Source organism: Ceratotherium simum, chromosome 7, assembly GCF_057802395.1.
Source record: "Ceratotherium simum simum isolate JZ-2026a chromosome 7, ASM5780239v1, whole genome shotgun sequence".
Classification (NCBI taxonomy): Eukaryota; Metazoa; Chordata; class Mammalia; order Perissodactyla; family Rhinocerotidae; genus Ceratotherium; species Ceratotherium simum.
In genome coordinates this window covers 39,233,308-39,259,560 of record NC_141906.1, presented here as the reverse complement: position 1 = coordinate 39,259,560, position 26,253 = coordinate 39,233,308, and the positions used below count along the sequence as shown (strand labels likewise).

Here is a 26,253-nt window from a genome sequence, read left to right as displayed (position 1 = left end):
TCCCCAGATGGACTTCAATGCCAATCATCTCAGCCCTTTGCATAATTTGTGCTTTCATTCAACCTGCTGGAAATACTTGGGCCAACAGCATACAAGGAGAGATCTCTTATTTAAAATTATTCAGAACATGAACAGGGGGGCCATAGGTATGATTATCTCAAAAATGTGTTTGGCAGGGAGGGAGAGGAAGTTTGAGAAATGGTGAGTAATCTGATGACTGTGAGGAGTACAATTAATATTAGCTGAGTTCTGCCAATGCCAAGCATTCAGATAAATCATCTGGAAACTTTCTGTCTATTAATTTTCAGAGTAGTTCTGTCATATGCTATCTATCACAATTGTATAGGACCGAAAATCAGAAAGATTAAGTAACTTCTCTAAATTTTCACAGCTAACAGGTAGTAGAGTTGGGACTCAAACTTGGTCTGTGTTTCACTAAAATGTGTTACAATCTAGGAGATGAAATATCTCTAAGCCCTCAAATATACATAATCCACTTAACGTCCCCAAGATCTGAGAGAGTTTGTCTATGAGAATGTAAACTCTGCTATAAATGGTTTCATATGTTGTGCATTGCCATATTTTCAGACGTATCTTCTACTTCTCCCCTTCATGCCCCCATGCTCCAACCAAGTTAACCAGATAACTAGCTGGCTTTGCCAGCCTCTCTGCCTACTCTTGCAGCACCCTCGACAAAGTATATGCTTTCCTTGGCCATTTCCATCTTCATTTTCACATGTCCAAATCCTATCCATTTTTCATGACCCAGCTCCAATGATCCATCCTCCTAAAATTCTCCCTAATTCTCCCTGCTGGATATCATTTCCTCTTCATTTCAATCCCCAAGACAGTCTGTCTTTTCCTCCCATCACATTTAACCATTTTTAGCTTGATTTTATTAAACACACACACACACACACACACAAGTGTGCATGCACGCACATATTCGCATCCTTTCTCCAAGACAAAGTGATGCATGAAGGAAGAATCTATGTCTGGATCAGATTTTTATCTTCCACATTACCTAGGTTAGTATCTGGTACATAAAAATAGTTATTTACTGAGTGCCTATCATATGGAAGCGATTTGTTAAGGCTTGGCACATTGTATCTCATTTAATCTCATAGCAGTCCTATAAAGCAGGTCATATTAAGCCATATTCTAGATAAGGCAGCCAAGATTCAGACAACGTAGGTAACTTCCTCAGAGTTACACAGCTAAGTCGCAGAACGGTACTCAAACCTAGATCTTGTAGCCTGAAAGTTCTTTCTCTTTCTACCATGTTCATAGGTCCCCGTATGTTTTCTAAGTGCAGTAAATACATGTTAAATGAATGAGTAGGTGCTTTGGTAAAAAAGACTACAATTGCTATAAATGTATTTTAATTGTCATCATTTCTATAAAAGGATTTTACCTAGCACGTAATTTCCCTAAAGTAGACTAAACTTTACCTGGAATCTTCTTAATAACTGAAGGTATTTGCATAACTGAAGACACTTGAGATTCTGACAAATTTAAATAGCAAATATGGTAATGCCAGTGAAGCCATCCTTTTAGTCATAAGCAATTATTCATAATGCCGCTTTACCACTCTTATAATACTTGTTAGTACCTGTGCATCACATAGAAATAAAAGTTGCTCATTATTAATGAAAAATTAGCCCTAAGGTGGGAAAATTTATATTTTCTATTTCTGAGTTGTTTGAGAATATGAGATCTTTGGGGCTGAATTGAACAAAACCCAATGCAAATCTGTAACAGTCTTCTGCAGTAGAAAAAATATTTAAAAAAAATAATTTAAAAATACAGGAAAATATGATTAAGGAAATCAAAATCACCTATAATTCCAGCACTCAGAGAAAGCACTGTTAACGTTTCAGTGACTTTTCCATATAGACATATAGACATACACATATGCTTTTTACAAAATTGGCATCATACTACCCATGCAGATTTATGGCTTTTTATCTCTCAGCTTATATGATGAATAATTTTTAATGTCATTTAAAAGTCATTTAGAAAACATGCAATATTGAGAGAAAATGAAAATTTTATGTAGACATATTTCCCAGAAATGATATTCAGCAAATTCCCTAGCATATGCTTCCAAACTCTTTTTCTCATTATCTATTACATAAAATTGGAATCATACTTTATATTTTTTATTTACAAAAACTGGATTAAACTCTATATATCCTATTTTAATCTGCTTTCTTCACTTAAAAATGTGTTGTGAATATCTTTCCATGTCATCAAATCTGCTTCCACAGCAATGTTTCTAATGCCTATATGTCTGTCCAATAGTGATGAATATATCTGTTTTTTCCAGTGTTTTGCTTTAATAAACTTTGTGACAATGACATTCTATGTACACCTATTGTACTCAGTTTTGTAGGACAGATTCCTGGATGTGTGATTTCTGGGTCATAGGTTCATCAGCTTATACCACCACTAGTGTATAAAGAGGGCCTTTGCAGTTATTAGACAAAAGGTAGGTAATGCTATGTGCACTGACTTGGAAGGATGTCTAATATACACTGTAAAATTTAAAGATAAAAGCAATAGCATAATTGTGTATATAATATCAAATTTTCATTTGAAGATTGTATATCTGCATCCTTATGTACAGATTTGGGTATACTATGAGTTTGGGCATAGATAAAACAAAAATATAGTGTTGTGCTCTAGGAAAACAAAAATAAATTAAGCACACTTGCTGACTTAAAAGAATGCAGCAAATCAAAAGGAGAGTCAGAGTAAACAAGTAAATTATACTACAGTGTGAATGTATATGCTGGAAGGCAGAGTACCAGCAACATAGGGGAGCTTGCATGGCAAAGGGGCCAGATGGTTGCCAGATAAAGTAATGATGCCCAGTTAAATTTCAATTTCAACACTGAATTTAAACAATGATAAACAATGAACAGTTTTTAGTATAAATATGTCCCATGCAATATTAGCATGTTTATATTAGAAATTATTCATTGTTTTCCCAAAATTCAAATTTAACTGAGCATTCTGTATACGTTTTTATTTGCTAAATCCGGCAACCCTGGGCATGGGCAGAAACATGGTTGTGTCATCATAAGGGAAAATCATCTTTTAAGAATGAATTCACATCCACAAAAATGACAAGATACGGACATACAAGCTAGATGGCCAAGTGCCTGATTTCCTGTCTAAATACTTGTGATAGTCCCAACATTTACTCAGCGCCTGCTAGGCACTGTGCTAAGTTCTATGCAAGCATCATTTCATCTAAGACTCGTAAGGCACTAAGAGGTAGGCACTCCTCTTGATCATGAGGGAAGAAACTGAGACATAGAGGTAAACAAATTGCCCAAGATCACACGGTTTATAAGTGATGCGGCCAGAACTTGAATCTAGATTGTCAGACTCACAGCTTGCTCTTTTTGTTCTATTCTGCCTTTAGAAAAATAGGAACTATAATTGCCAAGATGACCAAGAAAAATAATTAGAGGGAAATTGAGGGAAAGTAGATGCTAGAAAAAGAGTTAAAAAAAAATAAAACATAATGGTTACACACTCAGGCTTTGTAGCCAGACAACTTGCCTGGGTTCAAAGGGCAGCCCAACCACTAACAAGTCAGCCATGTGAGACGAGGCAAGGTAGTGCTAAGCCATGCAGATAATAGTAGTACATATTTCTGAAGATTCATAGGAGGATCACATGATATATGATATATAAAGCATATGTAGCATAGGGCCTGCCTCATAGTAAGTTACCGAGACATATGTAAATTATTATTACTATTATTATCATTATTAAAAATATATCAGAGTACGAAACCAAGTGGCTAATCATGAAGAATATACTGTATGGGAGTTTAGAAGAGAGAAAAATCTGCAATCAAGTGTGTGTTTCAGGAGGCTATATAGCAAAAAGAGGAATGAGACCCTGCTAGAAACCAGGAACAAGTTATACATACATTCACAGGAACTTCCTAACCTATGGGCTTGGAAGAAAGGACCAATATATGTAAATTTTAGATAGATGTGAACCATCAACACGTGGAAATTTGTGACCTGAGTCTATGTCTTGGTCTGAAATCCTAGTAGAAATTCTTCTTAGTAAGTAGTCCTCTCCAAAGAGAGCAAGGCAGTGCTTCAGCAAAGTCTTGTTCTTATGGATGTCTTATCCTTTCTTCCCGGCCACCACGTAATCTTTATAACCCGCTTGCAATAACAGGCCTAGAACAGTAAATGGTGACAGCTGCATAAAATAAAGAAAAATATACCGTTGCAAAGGTATGAGAAAGAAATCTATTTAAGGGATTTGGTAAAAGCCACCTCATCCTTCCTGTTGATAAGTAGAGAATTATATTTGACCATTTTTTTTCCTTCTAGGGAGCTGCTGTTATACTCAAGCTGAGGTTTCCTTCAGTTAAAGGCATAAGGGGTTTTCTCCCCTATAGAGTCTGTATTGATAATGTAAAATTGGCATAGCTGAATGTATAGTGTATGTATATGTACATGAATATATGAATTCAACTAGTATATAGTTGAATTAATATTTTGCTTTCTATTTTAGAAGATATGATTTGGCTAAACATATTCAGAAATTCTCAGGTGGGTGTGAATTTTAAAACTCAAGATCTTATCGGATTTCGGAACCTTTAGTCTAAACATTACAGATATAAATAATCTTGGAGCCTCTGAGGAAAGAAAATGACTATTGTAGAGGAAGAGTTTTTATTCTGTAATATTATATTTTAATACCATGATAAGCAGAAAGAAACACTGGGGGGATATTAAGATTTGGGCCTTCTTTTAGGGGGAGCTTTGTGATGTTCCCCATATTTTTCCTTCTATCATTCAAACTCTTCTCTTTTGTTTTTCCAAATTTTGCTTTAAAAGGAATGACCTTGATTTCTTTCTCTATACCATCTTCGTACAGTACTGGGTGAGAATATAGAGATGTGGGTAGTTACTCCATGGACCAAACCTAAGAATACCAGTGGAATGCCCAGCTCACCTCAGACAGTGGTATGCTGCCTACAGCCCTGTTGAAAAGGCAAACCCAAAAGGATCATGTGGCTCATCCCCCAGCCAGACTTGAATGGATAGAGTGTATACTTGACCATGAGGATGCCAATCCAGAGGCTAGCCAGTGACCAATAACATGGTTTACTCAAAAAAGTGAAATAGGTCTATCAAATTCTCTCTTAGGAATTTTTAATTGAAAAGCAGGCCAAATATGCAACTATCAGTGAAAGGTGAAGCTAATGGGTAATGCTGTAAAGGAGGCCAGACGGCCCATTGTGAGTTGTTTGTAAGTTGACATTATTAGGAAGCAGAAACTAAGAGCAAGTAGAAACTATAAGGTCAAGAGTATCTCTTTTATAAATTAGCAGTTAAAGAAAGTGGTGGGCAGAGAGAGGAGAAAGAAGTAACACAAACAGAAAAGCTGTTACCTTGATGGGAAAGCTCTAGAGCAAAGATCCAGCTCATTCAATCTCACTCTTCCTGATCTCTGATGGTTCAGCTTTTTCTCAGGTCCCATGCATCTACGTCCTGTTGCCTGAAGTAGCTCGAATAAGTCTCTGTTCCTTGCAATCAAATTTCCTTGCAAATAAAATGTTTGCTCACTGAGCAGAGGGAACATTTTATCTTATTGACTGCTATATATCTAGTACCTCTCTCCGGGCCTGGTGCAGAGTAGGCCTTTAGTAAATATTTATGAAATGAATGAATGAATATGCAAACGAACAGCCCAAATGACTGAACTCCTTCATTGCATTCAGTGGGAAGAGCACTAACCTTCGTGACTTCCCGTCACCTGTGGATATTAGAATTGTACTCAAGACCCACCTACCTTTTCAAGTCTGGTTCCTACTCAAGCCTTTAACAAACTTCCTAAATGGGGCATGTTTTTAGATTCCTCTTGAACTTTGCACATACTATTTATTACCAATTCCTAGAAAGCCCTCTGTCACAACCCTCCCCCCCAACCCTGCACTAGGATCCTTATTTTCCACCATGTTTTCTTTCACATTTTCTTAGTCCAGTCTCTCCCACATTGTAAGAGAATTAGGTACTTTCACCTCCCACTGTCCCCACAGCCCTATATACAATTTTGTACTCCACTTTATTCATCATTATAAAATAAAGCATTTTCCTATATCATTAAAATGTTTCATGAGTGTTAATTTTAATGGCTAAATAATAAACCATCATGTGGACATATCTTACGTTCTATACCTTTATCTCCTTGTTGAATATTTTGATTGTTTCCTTTTGTTTTGCTTTGTCGCGTTTTGCTCTTATCACAAACCACAATGACTTTCTCTCCATGGAAATCTTTGTCCACATTTTTAATTTTCTTCTTAGGATTGCACACTAGAGGTAGAATTGCTGAACCAAAGGACAGGATTACTTCTAAAACTCCTGAAATATATTGCCAAACTGCTTGCTTGAAATGCTGTAAGGGGGTTTTACACTCCATAGCACCAGCAATATGAGTGTCTATCTCACCATACCAGAACTAAATTGTGATTTATTGATTTTAAAATCCTTTATTGTTTTTAAACAGGCAAAGAAGGCATATCATTTAATTTGCATTATTTTTATTCTTAGTGAGGTTAAATATTTATACTTGTGTGTCTATTCGTCATTTGTATTTCCTGTTTTGTGACTGGATGCTAACAGTCTTATCTATTTTCTATTGAAAATTTATGTTTTTTCTTATTGAATTGTAGGAGCATCTTAAAAATATTGACAAATATGTTTGAGCAGATAGTTCCCCAGCTTATTGCTTGTTTATGAGGATTTTTACTTCATTGCTTTTAAATTTTTGTATAGTCGTCAAATCTCTCATCTTTTATGTGACTTCTATTTATTTTATGCTGCTTAAAAATATATTTTCTATCAAGATACTAGATAACTATTAACCTGCTTTTTTTGTGAATTTATATTTTATCCTATGAGTTTAGTTAAGAAAAAAACCTTTAAAAGTAGGTTTAGAAAAAATGTAAGAGTTTAAACATTATGATAGGACATATTGATCTTTCCTTAAATAATTCAAATCTATATCTTGAAGGCCTTGGTCTGGACATAATACTGACCCTGTGCATCTTAGATAATATTTGTTTCAACATCTTCCAGAATGCCACAAAAATACTACTGTAGCTGGACACACTCACCCAATACCAGGGTACGGTGATCCCTATTCTCTTTGGAAATATACTGTGACAGTCGCCATTGTCAAGGTCATTGACTTTCAATGTCTTATTCCAGTAAAACACTGCATGAACCATTTATAACCCACTGTCATGAGAGGACCCAATTTTGTTAAAATCCAAGCGTCTTTGAGGAAATAAAACACCTTAATAATTCAAAACTTTCAAAATGACTTTAAATGGTGCAGCTCTTACTCTGCCATTTCTCTCCTCAATAAGAAAACGTAATACAATATAACTGAGACTGATGTTTGTATAGAAAAAATGGTGAACCAATCCTAATTTCTATTTTTAAAAAGCAAATGTTTATAGATTATGGGACATGGACTATTATTAATAACAAATTACTTATGGCCCAACAAGTTGATCTGACACCCCAGCTGTGAGCCATAGAGGAGAGCAAATCATTATGAAGGTGCAGGCACAAATTAGGGGGTAGAGTTGGGGATGATATCTTTTTAGAGGCAGTGAAAATAATTGAGAAGTTCAGAGAAACTTGAGCATCAACCTCCACAGCCATGATAGAGGATCAACTACCTTTTCAATATCAGGAGCAAGAGTGAGTCTTTAGAAGGCACCATTATGCAGTGCATTTTGTGATCCTAAAATCCACTGATTTTTACTTTCTGTGTTCAGCTCTCTTGTAGAGAAACCACATTACATTAAAGTGCTAGTGTGAATTGCCTGATTGGGAGCAACATTCTCAGGGGCTCTGCATCCCTGTGAGCATGAATGCTTGAGAGTAACAATTGAGATAATACTGGCTGCTATTTGGTGAGCTCACAGTGAATGCCCTGCACTGAGCCAGGTGCTTTACCTGCATTCTTCCTGTTTCTCACAGCCACCCTCAGGCTGATATTACTCTCCCTACTTTACAGCTGAGGATGCCAAGGCTCAGAGAAGTTAAGAAACAGCATAAGGTCACACAGGTTAGAGTTTGGAAGAGATGGAATCTAAACCTAGCTCTTTTTCTTTGCACTCACCACACTGTTTCATAATAATTTACTCCTGTGTATAATTTTACAGTTTACAACTTTGCTGGTTTACAGAGAAAGCTTTTTAATATCATTAAAATGAGGAAGCTAAGTTTTGAATAGTTAAGCGAGTATGGCGCAAATAGGCATCTACTCCAAGGGCCACAGGGGAAGTCCTTGGGGGCCCAATCTGATGGTGCTTAGAATTAGGGGGATAAGTGGGTTCTTACAAACCATCTACACTAATCCATTCTCCAGATCTCTCTAGATCATACTTTAAGTTCCTGTTAACATCTTCACCAAATGGCTGACGCTTTTCTGCTTAAGTTTCAATGTGAGAGAAGTCAGCCTCTTCCTTAATCCTTATCATTATGATGTCAAATTCACATGTTGAACCACATAGTTCATAACCTGGTCCTATATTCTCTTTTATTCCCTAGTTACTTTTAGGCTTCCCAAAATTCTGCCCTTAAGACCTATTAGCCCAGGCCTAGAGTTCAATCTTCTTATGTTTACTTCTCCAAATCTTTGGCCCAAAATACAGTGTATTATTTGTAAAGAGGAGTATGAATCACTCTTGTAAGGTTAAAAGAGTTTTTCCTCCAAATCTTGTCAGACAATGTACTAGATGCTTAGGCATTCAAGCCCTTGGCATCCCAGCTGCCATCATTAGTGTAGTTTGGTCCTAAGTCCTGCTAATGTAGCACATAGGGCTAGATGCTCCCTTCACATTTAGGGCAGCCAAGGAAGTCCACAGCAGGATGAGGGTTGGAAAATCTGAATGGTTTACAGATTTATCCATATCAGTCTATATGACAGAGAGATTTATACTGAAAGGCATACAAATATATAACCCAAATCCTTCCTACTGCAATTTTAGACTTTTCCTTTTAGATCTAGCTCAGAAAGAGAGAATAAAAAGTACCCATCACTTTTTCTGTCACAGCTTTATTTCTTTTCTATGACAGTGCTTCATTCATACATTCTTGCATTCAGGAAAGCTATGGGGAAACAAAGATACATGAGATTTGGTCCTGATCCTCTAGGAGATAATAGTAGAGAAAGAAAGAGCCTTGTGAACCAAGTATGACATTGAGATGAGGGCCCTGCCTAAAACTGCCTGAGGGCTTTGAGAGCAGTCCGTTTAATGGAGGGACTCAATAAAGCCTGAATTACTTTAAAGGAAAACTCAATAAAGTATGAGTCATTCTTACTGTCACCTCTAAAAGAAGGGAGTCCTATTTCTGTGACCTTGTATCTTCAGGTGCTACACAGATAAGTGTTTACAATCACCATCATTGTCATCATAATCATTGTGTTAAACATTTATTGTCTCTGATACAGGGCTGGGACTAGGGTGAGGCAAGTGAAGTATGCACGTCAGGAGCAAAACAAAGGGGCACCAAAAAGTCAGTAATTAAGACAGTAATATTTTAAAGCAATATTTTACAAAATAAAATTAATGCAAAATAATACATAATGAACAAATATTGGAATTTTAAAGACAAGATCAGTCTGGTATTAGAATTACATAGTAGTCCAAGGTTTTGTCTTTTGCCTGTGAGTGGCATAGTCTAGTTGAAGTGTTCTGAAAGGGATAGCATAAACAAACAGAAAAACAAACAAGGTGCCTGATTTATTTTCACTCTATTGATTGCAAGCAAGAGATCTCACCTAAGATCCAGTAAAAGAATAGGGTGAGAGGTACTAGTTGATTTTCATTATACAACTAATGCCATGTGGGAAGCAGCAGAGACATTCAATAGCATGAGCCCTAATAGACCCCTTAAAGAATAAACCCAGACTGTTATTCTAGATTCAAGGAACCTCTAGATCCTTTTGCAACAAAATCTCGTAGAGCTTCACTCTGGTGCTCTACAAGTAGGGATCACAGCTACAGCTACCCTCTATATATCTGCATCTTTCCCTTATGCTACCAGATGATAATTCATTTTTTTGCCCTTTATTCACATTCCATAGGAGAATCCAATTGGCCTAGTTGTTTTTTTTGTTTGTGTTTTTTTTTTGAGCCCTGCCATTACCATACAGGTCAGGATTGCAGAGTCAGCAGCCCAATCTTGGTCTAAGCAGCTTTGGCTGGGGAGGGGACTGAGTTGGGCTGGATTCAAGTGGGGCAAAGGGGAAGGGGCAGTTGCAGGCAAGGTAATTTTCCTTAGAATAGGGTTAGATGAGGCACCTCCCTCTAATACACCAGCATTGTGGATTAGCCATTGAAAATGCCCAGGAAGCAGAACAAATAGCAAGTGCTAATGGAGTTCAGAGAAGAGAGAGATCACCAAGGGCCAGGGGGTGCTAATTATGTGCTATAAGAGCCTGCAATTATAAACCCATAGATATGCAAATATATGCTGATGGCTCAGCACTGGAGACTGCAAGACAATTTATCTATGGCCCCTGATAAGTGGACAGAAAGATAAATGTTTTGTTTATAAATTCACTTAGAGATTACACTAATATCTCTAACTACTTTCCCCTCCTTCTGGAGGCATCCACAGAATGAAGAGAGCCAGCAGGTACCTCAGTTGGATTTCCATATTCATCACCTTATGACCTAGGCGACTCTGGAGGTTTATAACAGGATAAACAGGCCCTGTCAGTAGTGACTCCCTGAGTCACACTGTTGAAAGTCATTTCCCTATGGCACTTCTTTACTGAGTAAATGGGAAGTGATGGTGGCATCTGTTCCTGCCACCCAGATCCCAGTGACAGCTCATAAATTGGCATTTTTTGTCCGTCTGGCAGAGAGGTCACAGAGAATATAACTGCAGGGAAATACTAAGACTGCCGACTGCCAGCATTAGGCTTTCTGGAACTCTGGGCTGAGAAGTCTTTGAGGAGCCCCGTGCCCGTGGGTGACTCTCACAGGAACTGGGGACAGGCATTGCTGTAGCTGGACTTGCACATACATGAAGCCCATCCCTCTGAGAGTGGATGAACCGTTCTCACCATGTACTTAAAGTCCTCACTTCCTGACAACGTTGGGGTTTCTGTCCTTCTATATAACCTGTGAGAATTAATGATGGTCTAAAAATTTTAAACCTAGTTAGGAGATTCAGAATAACTTATGGCTTCCTTGAAAGAGCCGGAAGTCTTTTTTTCATTTCTCTGAATGGAGAATGGTAAAAATAAATAAATAAATAAATAAATAAATAAATAATTATCCATTCATTCAAAGAAACATTTCTCAATTACCTGCTATGTGCCATTCCATATGTTTGGACTACAGCTTATTGTAGTATTCACCGGATATTGTACTTGTATAGTACATAATACATGATAGAATCCTAGGAATTGTGATTAAGCTAGCAGACAGAAATCTTCAAATGTGAACCCCGTTTCATGCCACTTGAAAGGAGATTCTCACTGATATTTTTAATTTAGTTGTTTGGTTGCAAGAGGATGTTGTCAATATTGCAAGAAGGCTTTGTCAAGTTTGTCAAGTGTTTTTTGTTTTGATGTTTTTTCATCTACCCATCTTTTGAGATATCAAGTGTTCTCACAATCAAGAAAAGAAACTGGATTTGAAATGTCTACTCTTTTGCCAATGACTGTACAAAATAACATGTAAATAAATAGGGAAGGAATAAGAGACTGAATGATAGGTAAAAATGAGCATGCAATATCAGTAGTTGTGTCTCTGTGTTGGTAAGACTTTGACTCATGAGTAATTAAGTTTAGGCAAGGAATCAATCTACTATGAAACAATTCTGGAAGTGACTACGTAAAGAGCCTCTTTGTAATATCTGAGGTAGTTAAGTCTGCTCAAACACCAAATCTACAAAATATATGAGTTATGAAGTCATATTACATCCATAAAATGGTCCCACTAGGATATAGGTAAATATACATACAATGTACAGAGCCTCATTTTTATTGTCTTGAATTTATTGTAGTGTCAAGAGTAAAAGTTTTTCCTTTAATTTAATTGAGTACAAGACAAGTACGACTTTTTTCTTTAGATATGTATTAGCCAGCTTTGATTCTGATGATTTGTCTCAAAATATAGCACTACTGAGGTAAAAGGACTAGGGGAAAATTGGTAACATCATTTTCTTGGTCTGTTGAGTCAATATCAGACTGAGAAAATTGAATCAGCCCTCCCAGGCAGAAAGTGCAATGTTACTGAAATGACATCATCATGAAAATGTTTTATGACCTAAAAGAAGACATTGGTTCCTTTATTCTTAGGCCCTGTGCTGGTGGTTTAGATCAGTTACAATTTTATATATGTAATATTTTTAAACAAAGATGCAGTGAGTTCTCTTAACAGTCACAGGCTCTAAATTATATAGTCAGAAAATAGTATTCTTTATATTTTTCTATGTATAGAGAAGGTGTTAGATGAACCTCTGACATAATTAAATGTATTAGCACCTTATAGTAGACCCTATCAATAGTTATTTCTTTGTATTAGATTATCAGTCTTACATTTTGTAGGAGTTTATCTGGTAATATTAGGTCCTGTTTAAAGATTTTATTTATTTATTTTTCCCCCCAAAGCCCCAGTAGATAGCTGTATGTCATAGCTGCACATCCTTCTAGTTGCTGTATGTGGGATGCGGCCTCAGCATGGCCGGAGAAGTGGTGCGTCGGTGCACGCCCGGAATCTGAACCTGGGCCACCAGCAGCAGAGCACGCGCACTTAACCGCTAAGCCACGGGGCCGGCCCAGGTCCTGTTTATATAACAAAAAATTACATGGCTTCAACAAGATAGTTTATTTTTATCCTGCATGAAAGAAATCCAGAGGTAGGTATTCCAGAGGTAGTATAATGTCACTTCATATCATCAATGGCACAGGCTCTACCATTATGCTCCAATATCTATAACGTTTGCCGTCATCCTCAAGGTTGCTTCATGGTCCGAGATGACCATTGAAGCTCCAGCCATCATAACTGTATTCTAGGTCAGCAGAGATAAGAAGTGGGAGACAGCAAAATTTCAGGGTCCCAACTAAATCTGCTTCCATTTAAGCAGCCGTCGTAGGAGTCCCACAAAACCCTTCTGCTCAAATCATATGGGGCTGAACGTCTTCATGGGGCCATATTTACCTACAAGGGAGCCTGAGAAATAAAGTCTTTATTACCAGAAAAGTGACCAGTGGAAATTGGGTTTCTATTACTAAGAAAAAGAAGCAAATGGATGTTTGAGAGGCAATCCAGCCCTCTCTGCCACAGCGGCTGGATCACAGAGTGGAAAAGTTGGACAATAATATCAGGTCCTCTTGTGATAACCTACACAGAATAATTCCCATAGAGCTCATACATTCCTCATCATTTCTTATTTAATTGATATTTATGCAGCTTATTAATACAAAGTCCTTTCCAAGCTGAATTTTTGTGTGGACAACCACATTTTAGGGACAGAAAAGACTGTGATCTCCCAAAGCAGCTTTCATTATCTGACCAGCATCATAGGTCTTTCTGTCTCCAAGACCATGGGAAATACACATATATCTTCATAAAGTTGAATACATCAACAAAGCAAAAACAGGCCCCTGAAAAATCAAGAACAGTAGCCAATCTGACTGTTTTAAAAGATGTATTGCAATAGCTAACTGAAAGTATCTTTCCTTTTATATCACTTCACACAAGTGAATTACTTATAAAAATTGATAAAAACACTCTCTAAGAATGATTTCTCAGCTGCCTTTTCTACAGGCTGGTGTTTATCATTATAAATTGTGTGAATGTATAATTGATAAACAGAAATTTACAAACTTACTAGGTTTTTCTGAAAATGGAGTACTTGTCTTAACTAAGAATATATGCCAGCCTCCCTGAAGTAAGAACAATTTTGGCTATCCTATTTAAGAAACTTGAAATTCTTGTAAATGTTACTGTAATAGCCACTGGGATAGAACGAGCCAACTCCTTTGTAAAGTACCTCATTTTACCACTGAGATTATTATTCTGGAAGACAAAATAGGCCTCTATATTCCTCCTACTCACCCCTGAGCCCCTCTACTGTGTTGTACAATGAACAGATGAAGGTATCTCTATCTGGTGGAAAGCTTTGTGTTAGGGAAGAATCCAATTCTCTAGACAGTATGTCTAAGCCATGACTAGTAATATTATAAATTAGGTCAAGTTTGTTTTTAATACTTTGCTTATCCCCTTTTCCTCCCTGCTCTCCTTTTGCATTCAGTTAAGGAAGCATTGATTGAGCACCTATTGTATATTAGGTGCCATGCTGGGGGCTGGAGCTACAGAAACACTGACTGTGTCCTCACTGAGTTTGCCACCTACACTTCCTGTACGTCTGTTCAGGCACATGGCCACCAGTTGTTGTCTCTGGTGTCTCATGGCCCCAAGGGGTACTATTTGCCTCCCTTGGGTCTGGCCTCATGGGCATTGCCCTGTGTCCTGACCTGTTCTTTAACTTCCCAGCCAAGCTTGCCCTTCCTGGGTCCATGGCCCAAACTGCTAGATAGTTATTCCATTTAAATTTATAACTTTCAATTCTTATCTTAAAGGGAAGATATTTGTAGCAATTTCAGACTATGTGTTAAAAGAGTGGAGGATAGAGCTGTGAGATTTTTTCTTTAATAACCAAGGACTTTGTACTACATGGATCTTTGACCTAAAATTATAGGTAAAATTTATCTATGCATGATTGTAAGTAATAAGTATAAAAATGTTACTATTTTAGATAATGTTTCAGTATCTCTATATTAATTCATTTAATAGAAATTTTAGTAAAATGATTATCCTCTGTAGAAAACTCTCTGAAATCAATTGTTTGGGGACAATCTATGAATAAATATATGGAGGAACAACTCAGATCATATAAGCTATTAGATTCCTAGATAAGGCCAACCTCTCCCCCTCAAAAAAAATTGCAATATCATTGTGGAAATTTGCATTCATATATTCATTCATACATGCATTCAACAAATATTTTTGGAATCTATTTTAGGTGACTAACAAAATACCTAAAGTCTCTGTACTCATAAAATTTATGGTGTAGTGAGAGTGGCAATAATAAATTAAACTAAGCAAGAAAAGATCATGTCATGCTGAGAAAAAAAAATTATGAAGTATGAATAGGTGCTGTGAAAAGTACGAGGGTATCCTGGCAAAGGTGGTCAGGGAAGGGCTCTGAAATTCGCATTAAGGATGAGACTAAAGTTTAAGAAGGAGCTGTGTCAGACTATCCCAAAGTTTGGCGTTTCAGACTGGATTATCCAAAAAGGCATGGCATTTATAAGTTCATTATGACTCCATTGAGGTATCTGGCATATGAATTTTAATCAAGCCATATGTCAGCCAAAGTTCTAATTTCTAACCAGAGATCCTGTTTCCTAAAAAGATTCTTAACTCAGACCTAATGAAGCCCAAGGCATTGTTTTGGATTTTTACTTTTGCATATGGTGAAATTCTACTAGTTGCACGGTTTTTCGGTGTGTGTGCTAACCATACATCTCTTTCTCTTCCTCTTGTATCACCAGGCCTCCGGAACCTGTTTACAGCACTGTGAACAAACTGTGTGATAAGCCTGCTTCTCCCAGGCACTATTCCCCTGTTGAGTGTGACAAAAGCTTCCTTCTCTCAGCTCCCTACCCCCACTACCACCTAGGCCTGCTCCCTGACTCTGAGATGACCAGGTACTGCATGCGCTTTCTCACTTCATCTTCTCGAGTTGCATGTGCTTCCACAAGGATGAATGGGTAGAATCCTCCTCTGCTCACTTCTCTTGTACTCGACATCTTCCTCAAAGTGGAGAGATGTTCTGCCTCCTTGGTGCAATGGGAGAAATTAAGAACATTGCCTTTTTTTTTTTGCACCTGGTGTGTTCACAGAGCACTTAGCCGTGATCACATGGTGTTCCAAATGTTCTTGGTTCCCATGCATTTTTGATAAGGTAATAATTATATTTTTCCAGAAGAATTAATTTTGGAATTTAATTAGCACTAGTTCCCTCAATCAGAAGGATGAAAGAGAACATTTATTGAGTACATTTTTGGATAATATTTAATAAACACTTACTATGCTCCAAGGATAACATAGTATGAAGAGTAGATACTATTATCACCATTTAATATTTTAACAAAAATATTGATTATAATACCATCATTATTATTGATGGTATTAATAATTAATACCATCATTTAATGACTCCTTGAGGTGTTAAACAACTTATCCAAAACTGCAGAATTAGTTGGTTGTATTTAATCACAAAGAATATAATCTTAACCTTTACAGTAAGTTATCATGCTAGGTGATTACCTATGTTCTCATATATAGTTACTCCCATTTTATATAAGCAAACAAAAGTCCAAAGAAGTTAAGGCATTGCCCTCAGTATGATATGGCCAATAAAATAATAAATATGGAATCTATATTTGACCTTAGAATGTTTTGAGTCTTTCCACAACTTTGTAAACAAATTGTTCCAAGTGTAAAGGTTGGACATAATTCTGCATTAATATTCTAAAGCACATGTATAGTAAATGATAAAACCCCATCATCACACAGTAGCCAAAGTCAGAGATAGAGGAGAGTAAGAAAAAGAGAATCCAGTGTTCCATAAGGTAGTTCTAATTCAGTTTAAAGCGAGACATCTCAATTGTGATGTTTCCAGATATACCAAGGTGATTATATATTAGAACATCTTCATATGTCTTCATAATATTGTTAGGGCTGAGAAAATATAGATTTTATAATGATTCAAAGTGAAAATGGATATATCAAGAAGATGTCCTTAGAGCATCATCTCTGTTTTTTGATATTTTCAAAGGATAAGTTTAGAAGTCAATTTCTGACCTCTCTAGGGAGTTAAATAACAAATTTTAAATTATATCTAACATTTCCAGAAATAAATGAGAAAACGTATTTTTGGCTATGTAGTCAGCTGGGGCATTTTCACTAATTTACAATAATTAAAGCCTAATAGCATTTTAGAACGCTTTATAAATATTAATTAAATCCTCCTATGTTTTTAACAAATTATAAAAACTATTTCTTGATACAGTGAACTATACAATTTTGAAGCTAAGAGGGCAAAGTCACCAGAGCCATAGGGAAGTGAGAAGGTGCACACACCTTCAATAAGGACTTTCTGGAAATTATGCATCTATAGTCAGCTAAATTTATTTAGTTCTTCCTCTGTGCCAGGCATTTTGTTAAGCACTTCTTATGAATTATTTCTTTTAACCCTAATGATCACCTTATGAGGTAGATGTTATCATTGTCTTCATTTTAAAAATAAGAAAGTCAAGGCTTGAGAGTTACCTGACGTGCCCAAACTCATCCACTAATAAGTGGCAGGGCTGGGATTCAAAGCCAGGTGACCATTAGCACCTGAATCAGCATAAGCATGATGGCAGAGAAGTCTTTGCTTGCTGGAAAAATTCTCCACCCATTTCTCTTTTTCTCTCTTTTCTCTCTTTTTATCCTGCTTTCTCATCTCTCTTCTTCTGGCTCAGTGTCAATGAATCTTTTTTTTTTTAACCCCTGCTCCTTTTTGATGAACATAAAAGTTACATTCCTTGCATTCCACTGGGGATTTTGATACATCCCTCCATAAAAACTCACCAATAAGCAGATTATAGAATCTACCTTTTGTGTGGACCCACTAGATATTCTTTTCAGTTTACTTTCTTTAACTGTAGTATGAAGATCATAGGGTTTCTTTTTTCATTTATACCAAATTAAAAAATTACAATATAATGTTGAATATGTCTTTTTCATATTACACAGCCTCAGCAATCCTGATATGCACCAGTCCTCAACCCCCTTCCTCATCTCCCCTTGGGAATTCTATTTTCTATTTATTCTAATTCTGTCCCATTCTTTCCCCTCTTCTTTCCATATTTTATCCTTCATTTCTAGAAAAAAGTCATACAGATACACATACACACACACACGTATATATACCCATTTTAGTGGCATTGTCAGCAAAACACTGGTACTAAAATTCTTGATTTCACCCCACTTTGTTCCCCCTCCACACTTCCCCTACTCAGTAAATGGCACATACATTTGCCTCATTGCCCAAGCTAAAAACTTGAGAATCATACTAACACCTTGTTCTCTCTCACACTTGTCTTTCAATCTATCTTCAAGTCCTATTGATTCTACCTCCAAAACGTGTCTCAAATCTATTCGTTCTCCTCTACTTCTGTTTCCACCACTTTAATCCAAGCCTCCATCATCTCCCGTCTACAATAGCCTCCTAATTGGTCTCACCACTTTCCCTACCAGCCTCCTGGTTTATGCTCAGTGCAGCCAAAATGATCTGTTAAAAATACAGATCAAATCTATTTCTCTCCTTTTGCATTATTATAAAATGCAAAGTCATTAACACAGCATCCAAGCTATGCATGATCTAGCCCCTGCCTGCTTCCTAAACATCTCATTTAACTCTTTCCTTTGCTGACCACACTATTCACATTCACAAAATGCACTAAATCTCTCCCTGTCTCAAGCGCTTCACATATGCTCTTTCCTCAAACTAAAAAGCCCTTCTCACACTTTGCCTGGTTAACTTCTGGTCATCTTAGATCTAAGCTTAAATTGCACTTCCTCAGGGAAGCTCCCTGAAAGAAAATATCCGATCCCCTATTATATTCTCTCTCTTTCCGTAAGACTCAAGCAATTTATTATTGTCCATTTATTTATGTGATTTTTAAACTAAATGCCTATCTCACACTCTACACTGTACGCTCAAAGAGTATAATTGTGGCTATTTTGTGCACTGCTATATCCTTGACACTGAGCACAGTGCCTGGCACAGCAGGAGCTCAGAATTATTGAGTGACTAAATAAACATGAAAATAAGATCCACAGAAAAGCAGACAGATACCTGTTGCAGGAACGGATATCAAGTTGTGCTTTACTCAGTTCTTAGTAGGTACATAAAACAACTCCACGAATGAGTGAACTCAGGCATGAAACAAATAACAATAGACTAGAGCTCATTTGTGGTCAGTATCTTGATGGTCAGTATCCACATTATAGATTCATTAGGTAACTGTCAATTCTTCATGAAGACTGAGCAATTCCTTTCAGAGATTATTTACTTCCTCTCCAATGGAAAATACCTCTCTGGGCAGATGTTTCTTGAAATGCAGCCAATAATTCAAGGGAAAATTTTAAAGATTCCAGTTCCATTTATGACACCATCACTTGCTTTTTCCACTGTGACCTTAAACAACTTATAGAATCTCAGAGGTAGTTGAGAACTTAGAATTATATAGACAAGCCCTTATCCAACTCTAGTGATGAAGAGGAACCCAATCTACTGTCTTCATGTGTCCATGTCTTACTTCTACTCACGGTAAAATAAAAATATTTGGGGATCTTCTGCCTTAAAAAGGATATTATAGGAAAATATCTATCAATTCATTCAACCAAGATTTATCAAGTACTGACAAAGTGCAAGATACTATACTAGGACAACTTTTTACAAAGGTGTAAACTGAAAAAGCCAACCAAAGATGTTAAAGAAATGCCTAACTTTTAAGTTGAAATATGTGGTAATGTATATTTTTCAGGGCATTTGAGAATTTCCCAAGGTCTATTTCAGAAGCATACACGTATTGATACAGCAATTACTGTCTCAGGTTAGGATATGAGCTATCTCTGTGACAGTTAGCTTGTGAAACTACCCTTACATATGTACCAGCTTAATCCTTAATCGGCATTCAGAAGAACGGAGGCCAGTCAGCAAAAGCAAGAAGAGTCGATCATCTGTATTCTCTGTATTTCAGTGGGAATACCCAAATTCGCAGCTCTTTGAATTGATAGCAAACATCCAGGGATGAATTAATTGTATACACAATTTACTTCTGTCACATCATCTAAAAGAAATCAGAGAAGTTGCACGTTTTCCTTAGGAAAGCACTAAATTACTTGGCAAAGTACCAGTTCCTAAGACTTCAGATTATGTTAGAGTAATTGACTTTTCAGACCTTGCAAAAGCAAGAAATGGGCAGAGTTGGAATCAAACTAATGTTTGGAGCTCTATGATTAACAAATGGAATTGCCGTTGGGCTCTGCATATCCAGTACATCTTTTTCTTTGAAAAAAAAGAGTAGTTTTTGATGTTGTAATTGGTTTCCTACTTTGGAGGAATGGTAAGTTATTCAGCTTTTGATATTCCTGGGGCAAGGAGACTAATATTGTTGTCTGTTTTCTCAACACGTATGCCATATTTTCATTTGTCCTTTTACCTAGATGTTCCTAATTATTGTTATTTTGTAGCTGATAAACAAAGCTGAGATAAATCAGATGAAGGCTAATTAAAATATGTTGGCAGATTTTGGATAGGAAATGGACTCTGAAGCATTACGTGATCATAAAACATCTTCATTCGAAGAGTATCTATTTATGGGACTTCTACTAAGTAGTAGGCATTATCCTGGATGCTAGGGATTCAAAGGTGAATAAGACATGGTCCTTCCTCTTAAGCAGTTCACAGACATGTAAATAAAGAATTCATTACTCTGCATTGCGATGTATATCTTCTAAAGGCCCTCAGTTTCTCCAATGTACCTAATCTCTAGGTAACTAAAATCAGAGTAGTATAAGAGGTAGTGATGGAAGCAAGCGTGATCTTAGACCATCCCTTCTGCAGAGGTGTGAACATTCACACACCTGTTCCCCACTCACACCTTGTTTCATCAATTCCTAATCATTTATAAGAAGCATTATTTATGAGAAACAACCTTATCTTCACATAGGTGCATCTGCTGGTCTAGCTTCTATTCCCTACAGGGCTCAGAATCCAGATCTATAATTCACTCCCTTTATAGAAATCATAAACTTGGCAGCCTCAAGCCATTCCTAGTTTGGGGACACAGAGCAAGATCTTTATCTCACAAGACCTCAGCCATATGCCAAAGTTATAGTGGCCTATCTTGGGCAAGCTGTCTCTTCTTACAAAATAATAGAAAATTGATCTATTAATGTTTTAACCATCTCAAAGTCTATAAATCCAAAATCAAATATAACTTCTAGACATAATAATGCTATACTAGAAGTACATGTGAGTCTCTAAAGGTAAGCAGAAGAGGAATCATCTAACTCTGCCTCTCTTTTTCTTAAAGTTTTCAGAAAGACACTGACCTCATCAGTTGGATGAGGGAAGAAATGTGTTTCAAGTAAAAGGAACAGCACAGAGTTAAACCTCATGGTGTGTGAAACCATGGTGCGCTCTGGGACTCCCAGTAGTTCTGTGTGGCTAGGAGTTATTGGGTGGGTGATAAAGTTGGAGACACAGGCAGCTATAGATCATAGAGGGCCTTACTTGCCAAGCTGAGGATTTTGGACTTTATGCTGTAAGCAGTGAGGAGCTGTTGAAGAGTTTTAAAGCTGAGCAAAGACATAATTAGATTTTTGTTTTTAGAAAGATCCCTCTGTCAGTGGTGTGGCAAGAGTTCGAAGGAGGGGAGACTAGTTAGCATATCAACTAAGGTTGAAATCATGAACAAAACTAAAGCTATAGGGATAGAGAGATATAAATTGATTCAGAATTAATTATAAAATAGAATGGGTGGTACTTAGTGATTGACTGATTCAAGAGGAAGAATTTTCTGGCTTGGGGTATTCGCTAGATAGTGATTGCATCACCTCCATCTTGTCCACAATAATACATTTAAATATAAAACCTGTAGAAGGTAACTCAATGGAAGGAAAGGGAGACAAAGTATATGAGAAGATCTCTTGTATGAGATGATGGCAACCTGATGTCACAGAGGAGCCAGGAATTGTGTCCCTACTATCTAGGTTTGAGGCCTTCCTTTGGTCATAATAATCACACGCATTTAGCTAAGCACATGATCTCCCTCAGAGCCTCAATTCACTCATCAGAAAATGGGGAAAATAATTATATCTGTGCTATTCTCCTCAGAGGATTGTTGTGAGGATCAAGGGAAAAGGAGCAAATGAATTTTCATCTAAGCACTATCCACATTAGTCATTATTAATTGTTTCCATATGCTTATTCTATTTTAAAGCCTTAAGCTCATGTATATTTATTTTTAATGTTATCAAAAATCAGGTGAAAAATATTTATCAGCACAGGTACATCCCCTGAGGCCATAAGAAAGCTGTTGATGCTAATGCCTTCTATCATTCTTAGCAACAATCCTTCTTGTCACTACAGGCAAAGTCATATATTTTCCCTTTTATTATTACATTTACAAACTTCCTGTAAAAGGTGGCATATTTCTAAAGCCGTATGTGACTTCACGCTTCTATGCAATAATTTTCTTTCTTATCTACTCATGTATCAGTATTTCCATCCTACATGTACCTTTTTAGGAATGAAGGCAAAATAACAGCCGCTCTGTGAAGTACAGATTAGTAGCCAGGCACTTTACATACATACCATACGTATTGTTTCTAATAATCCCAACAACTTTGCAAATTGTGGGTTTTGATCTAGCAAGCCGAAGGGCCAGGACTCCAGCCAAGGCATTCCCGCACCCAAACTCACGCTCTCACGGAGCCTTAATCCCTCTCCCTCATGCACATCACAGCGGCTCACTCCGTCTTCCATGTCTCATATCCACACTGCTACAAATCTGATCCTGAAAGAGAATCTGAGGCTTCTTCACGTGATTTAATCTGGGAAATAGCGTATTAAAAAAAGAAAGAAGACGCTTAACAAATCATTGACCTTCTTTTGCCCTTAAAAGATTGATATAATCTTAAAGAATTCTTAATTTCATTTTTAATTAAAACCACGAGAGGAAACCCTCTGGGCAAGCCTCGGAAGGCACAGCCCCTTCCTGAGTTTATGCAGCAGCTTCTTCAAAGGCTTTCACTGCCTTTTTGAAGTAGGTGATCACTAAACTCAATTTGAATTAAGGAAAATAAGGAGAGATTAATTGACTCCCACAAAGTCACAGAGGCCGCTCTTGCCACATTCGGTTTCATAGCCTCTTCTCTCTGCAATGTGATAAATGCAAAGGTTCACACTGAAAGGAACACTCCTTGCCTTGAAATTAATGCATTCGCCATATAGACCTCTTTTTTAAAAACATATGCCAGTCACTGTTGCCCTTGCCCTTCACTGTTTTTTTTTTTTTTTTTTTTTGATATTAGGGAGAAGCTGTTCTTTCATTAAGAATTCAAGAATTTTTTTTAAAAAGCAGTTAAAATTACACTGTATTGTGTAAAGGAGGAAGGAAGACAGAGAACTCACCCTGTTCCAAAATCTCTCATTTACTCTTCACAACAGCCCTGGTAGGTAGGTAGAGAGTGGGAGGTGCAGAAGAGCTGGGAAATGAACCCCAATTGGCCATACTCCAAAATTCCTGTTCTGTGATATTCAAATAACTCTCCATGATAAAACTGTCTAAATTTAATTGATTTGCTTTAAAACAAAAAAGCCAGATTCCTTATCTATCTGAGATGTTATGAATAGTTTCCCTTAGCTTTAGTATATCTTTTTTGTGTTTTGGGAGAAATCTTTATATTTACTTTAGTAGCCATTATATTATTGGGTAGCAATAAGAAGTTGAGGAATAAACATAAATTCAAAAGCAGTCCTCTATGGAGGCAAAGTAGCTGTGAGAAAATGATATGCAAAATCACTATGGCAACAAATTATAGGCACTCAGAAAGAATCAAGACAGTAATCTTAAACCATAACACCCACAGCATAGATCCGTAGATATTAATTAAAACCATTAACATGTATCGAGTGCTTTCATGTGCTAGGCACTGTTCCAAACTTTTATGTGTACTCACTCATCTCATCCTCACAACAACCTATGGGGTAGGTATGGTCATTCCAATTTTATGGGAAAATTATGGGATATATTTTAAATAACAAATAGAAACAGTAGGACAAGATAGTTGAAACTGAGCACATCGGGACTTTAATACTTAGAATATTAATTTCATTAGAGCAAGATTTTTGTTTGTTTTTTACTGTTATATCCCCTATGCCAAAAATGGTTCCTGGCATGTAGTAATGATAGTAATAGTGATGATGATATGATTATGAAGAAAACAATCACTATCATTTATATAATCTTATTACCTGCCAGGCTGTACTTTACACAAATTAGCTCAATAATTCCCACAGCAGTCCAGGAAGGTATATGTTATTATTATTCCCATTTTACAGGTGAAGAAATTGAGGTCTGGAGAGGTTAGGTGACATTTGTAAGGTCACACAGATAGGATTTGAACCTAAGCAGGCTGGTCCCAGAATCTGTGCTTTTAAACGTGCGCAATAAATATTTATTGAATATCGTTCTCATCGCATATAACATTCCTCAAGTATTGAATTCTGCTTGAGAAAAAAGTACACCCCATTTAACTGTAGTCAGATTTCAATGGATAGATGATAGATAGATAGATAGATAGATACATACATACATACATACATACATACACACATAGATGCATAGATAGGTAATGAATCTATGATTAAGAATCTGGACTCTAAGATCAGTGTTAGGGTTTGAATCCTGACTCAACAACTCACTAGTTGTGTAAACTTGAGTAAATGACAACTACATATTCTGAGTTTCCATATCCCCGTCTGTATAATAGCAGTAATTGGAGTATCCATTTCATGGAGTTGCTGTGAGGATTTAATGAGGTTATATGTCAAGTGCTAAGAGAAAAGCCTGATAAAGTACCCATTAACCTTAGCTATCATGAATGTGTGTGTGTCTTAAGTGACATATTATGACACCCTAAATAGATACATCAAGCTAAGGTAGGAACGAATTTTTATTAAAGGACTATTATAAAAAACTGTTTCTATTTATAGTCTGATGATGAGTCCAATGAGTTGTATGGGGAGACAAATGTTAGGGTTGGCAGTATGGAAGGAAGGGCCATGCAAAACTGCTTATATTTATATAGAGATCTAAGCATCTTAGAATGTAGAATTTTGTTTTGATTATAGGATCAAAATTTACCTCTCAGAGCAGAGAACGTAAATCTTCCATTTCAACTCTTTATTTTAGTCTACACTTTAAGCTCATACAAAGTTTAAAGGATCCCTTGAACAAGGGTCTTTAAAGTCAGCAGGGATGTGTGTTCCAAATTGAATACTAAAATTTAAGATCACTCTATTCCAGAAAATATGAATACGTTGGAGAGTAAAGGGGAGTTTTATGTTTTGCTTTAAAAGGGGGGGGGGGGCGTATACTGGGCCACAGCTAACCCAGCCAGAGCCTTTGTCCAAATTTTAAAAAGGCTCTTTTTCTTCTGGATGAAGGACAAAATATGCCAGGGCCCATCCTCTTAGCCAAGTGTTCTTGCGAACAATCTACCTAACAGAATGGATTGGCCCAGGCTGAAGATGGGGTGGGAGTAAGAAATGAGAATCTTGTTTCTCTTTGTTATTTTCGTCTCTCTCAAATTCATTCTAATGTTCTGTTTCCTTTCTTATGCCTCTAGCATAATTATGAGGATATCATTCTGTCAACCTTAAAGGTTAAAAAATAACTGAGGCTAATACAAATTCAGAGATGGAAGATACCCTAGAAATAATTTAGTCCAACCTTTACAATGTTCCAGGTGAGAAAACTGTCACTCAGACCACAAATATATATTAAATGCCTATTATACGTTTGGTATTTCTAGGGATTCACAATCCAGACGTAGTTGAACCCTGCTCTCAGGAGGTTTAGGGACCACGGGCCCAGAGAGGTTCTTCTGTGGATATAATTGACAGCCATTGGTAATGTAAAAGAAAGAGTCTAGCAATTATGGATTGCATTTTTCAAATTATGTGACTTGTATTTATGTTTCAGTCTTATTTATTTTGTATCCATCCTGATTTCTCCTACATGTTACAGTTATAGATTTGTATCCATCGGCTTCTAGGCATTCAGACATGCTTCATGCAAAATCTGAAGGTCAAGTGACAGCCCATATTTCCTTCCAGCTCTCACATGACGAATTACTCAATGAATCCTTACTGTCTTGCTCTGGGTGGAGTCTGTGTTCCCTGGAGGCCTTAGGCTACACTGGGCAGGAAGAAAGGGATTATGAGTTAAAAAAAATGATCTCTGACCAGATCTCCTCCAGTGTCATTGCTGGAATTCTGAGACTCTCTTTGCTTCTTCGCAGGGTCACTTATGTTA

At 36.9% G+C, this 26,253-nt stretch overlaps 1 protein-coding gene across 11 annotated transcripts in view; it reads left to right on the top strand.

The window, feature by feature from the left end:
- Positions 1-26,253, top strand: part of DLG2 (discs large MAGUK scaffold protein 2) — a 1,864,788-nt gene that overhangs the window by 1,434,039 nt on the left and 404,496 nt on the right. For 7 of the 11 annotated variants that reach the window (XM_087433531.1, XM_087433533.1, XM_087433536.1 and 4 more), the window contains one exon: positions 15,643-15,798. The exons of the other annotated variants lie outside the window; for them this stretch is intronic. In XM_087433531.1, coding sequence (XP_087289657.1) covers positions 15,643-15,798 — 156 coding nt within the window. The remainder of the gene's footprint in view (positions 1-15,642; positions 15,799-26,253) is intronic. 11 annotated transcript variants of the gene reach the window in all.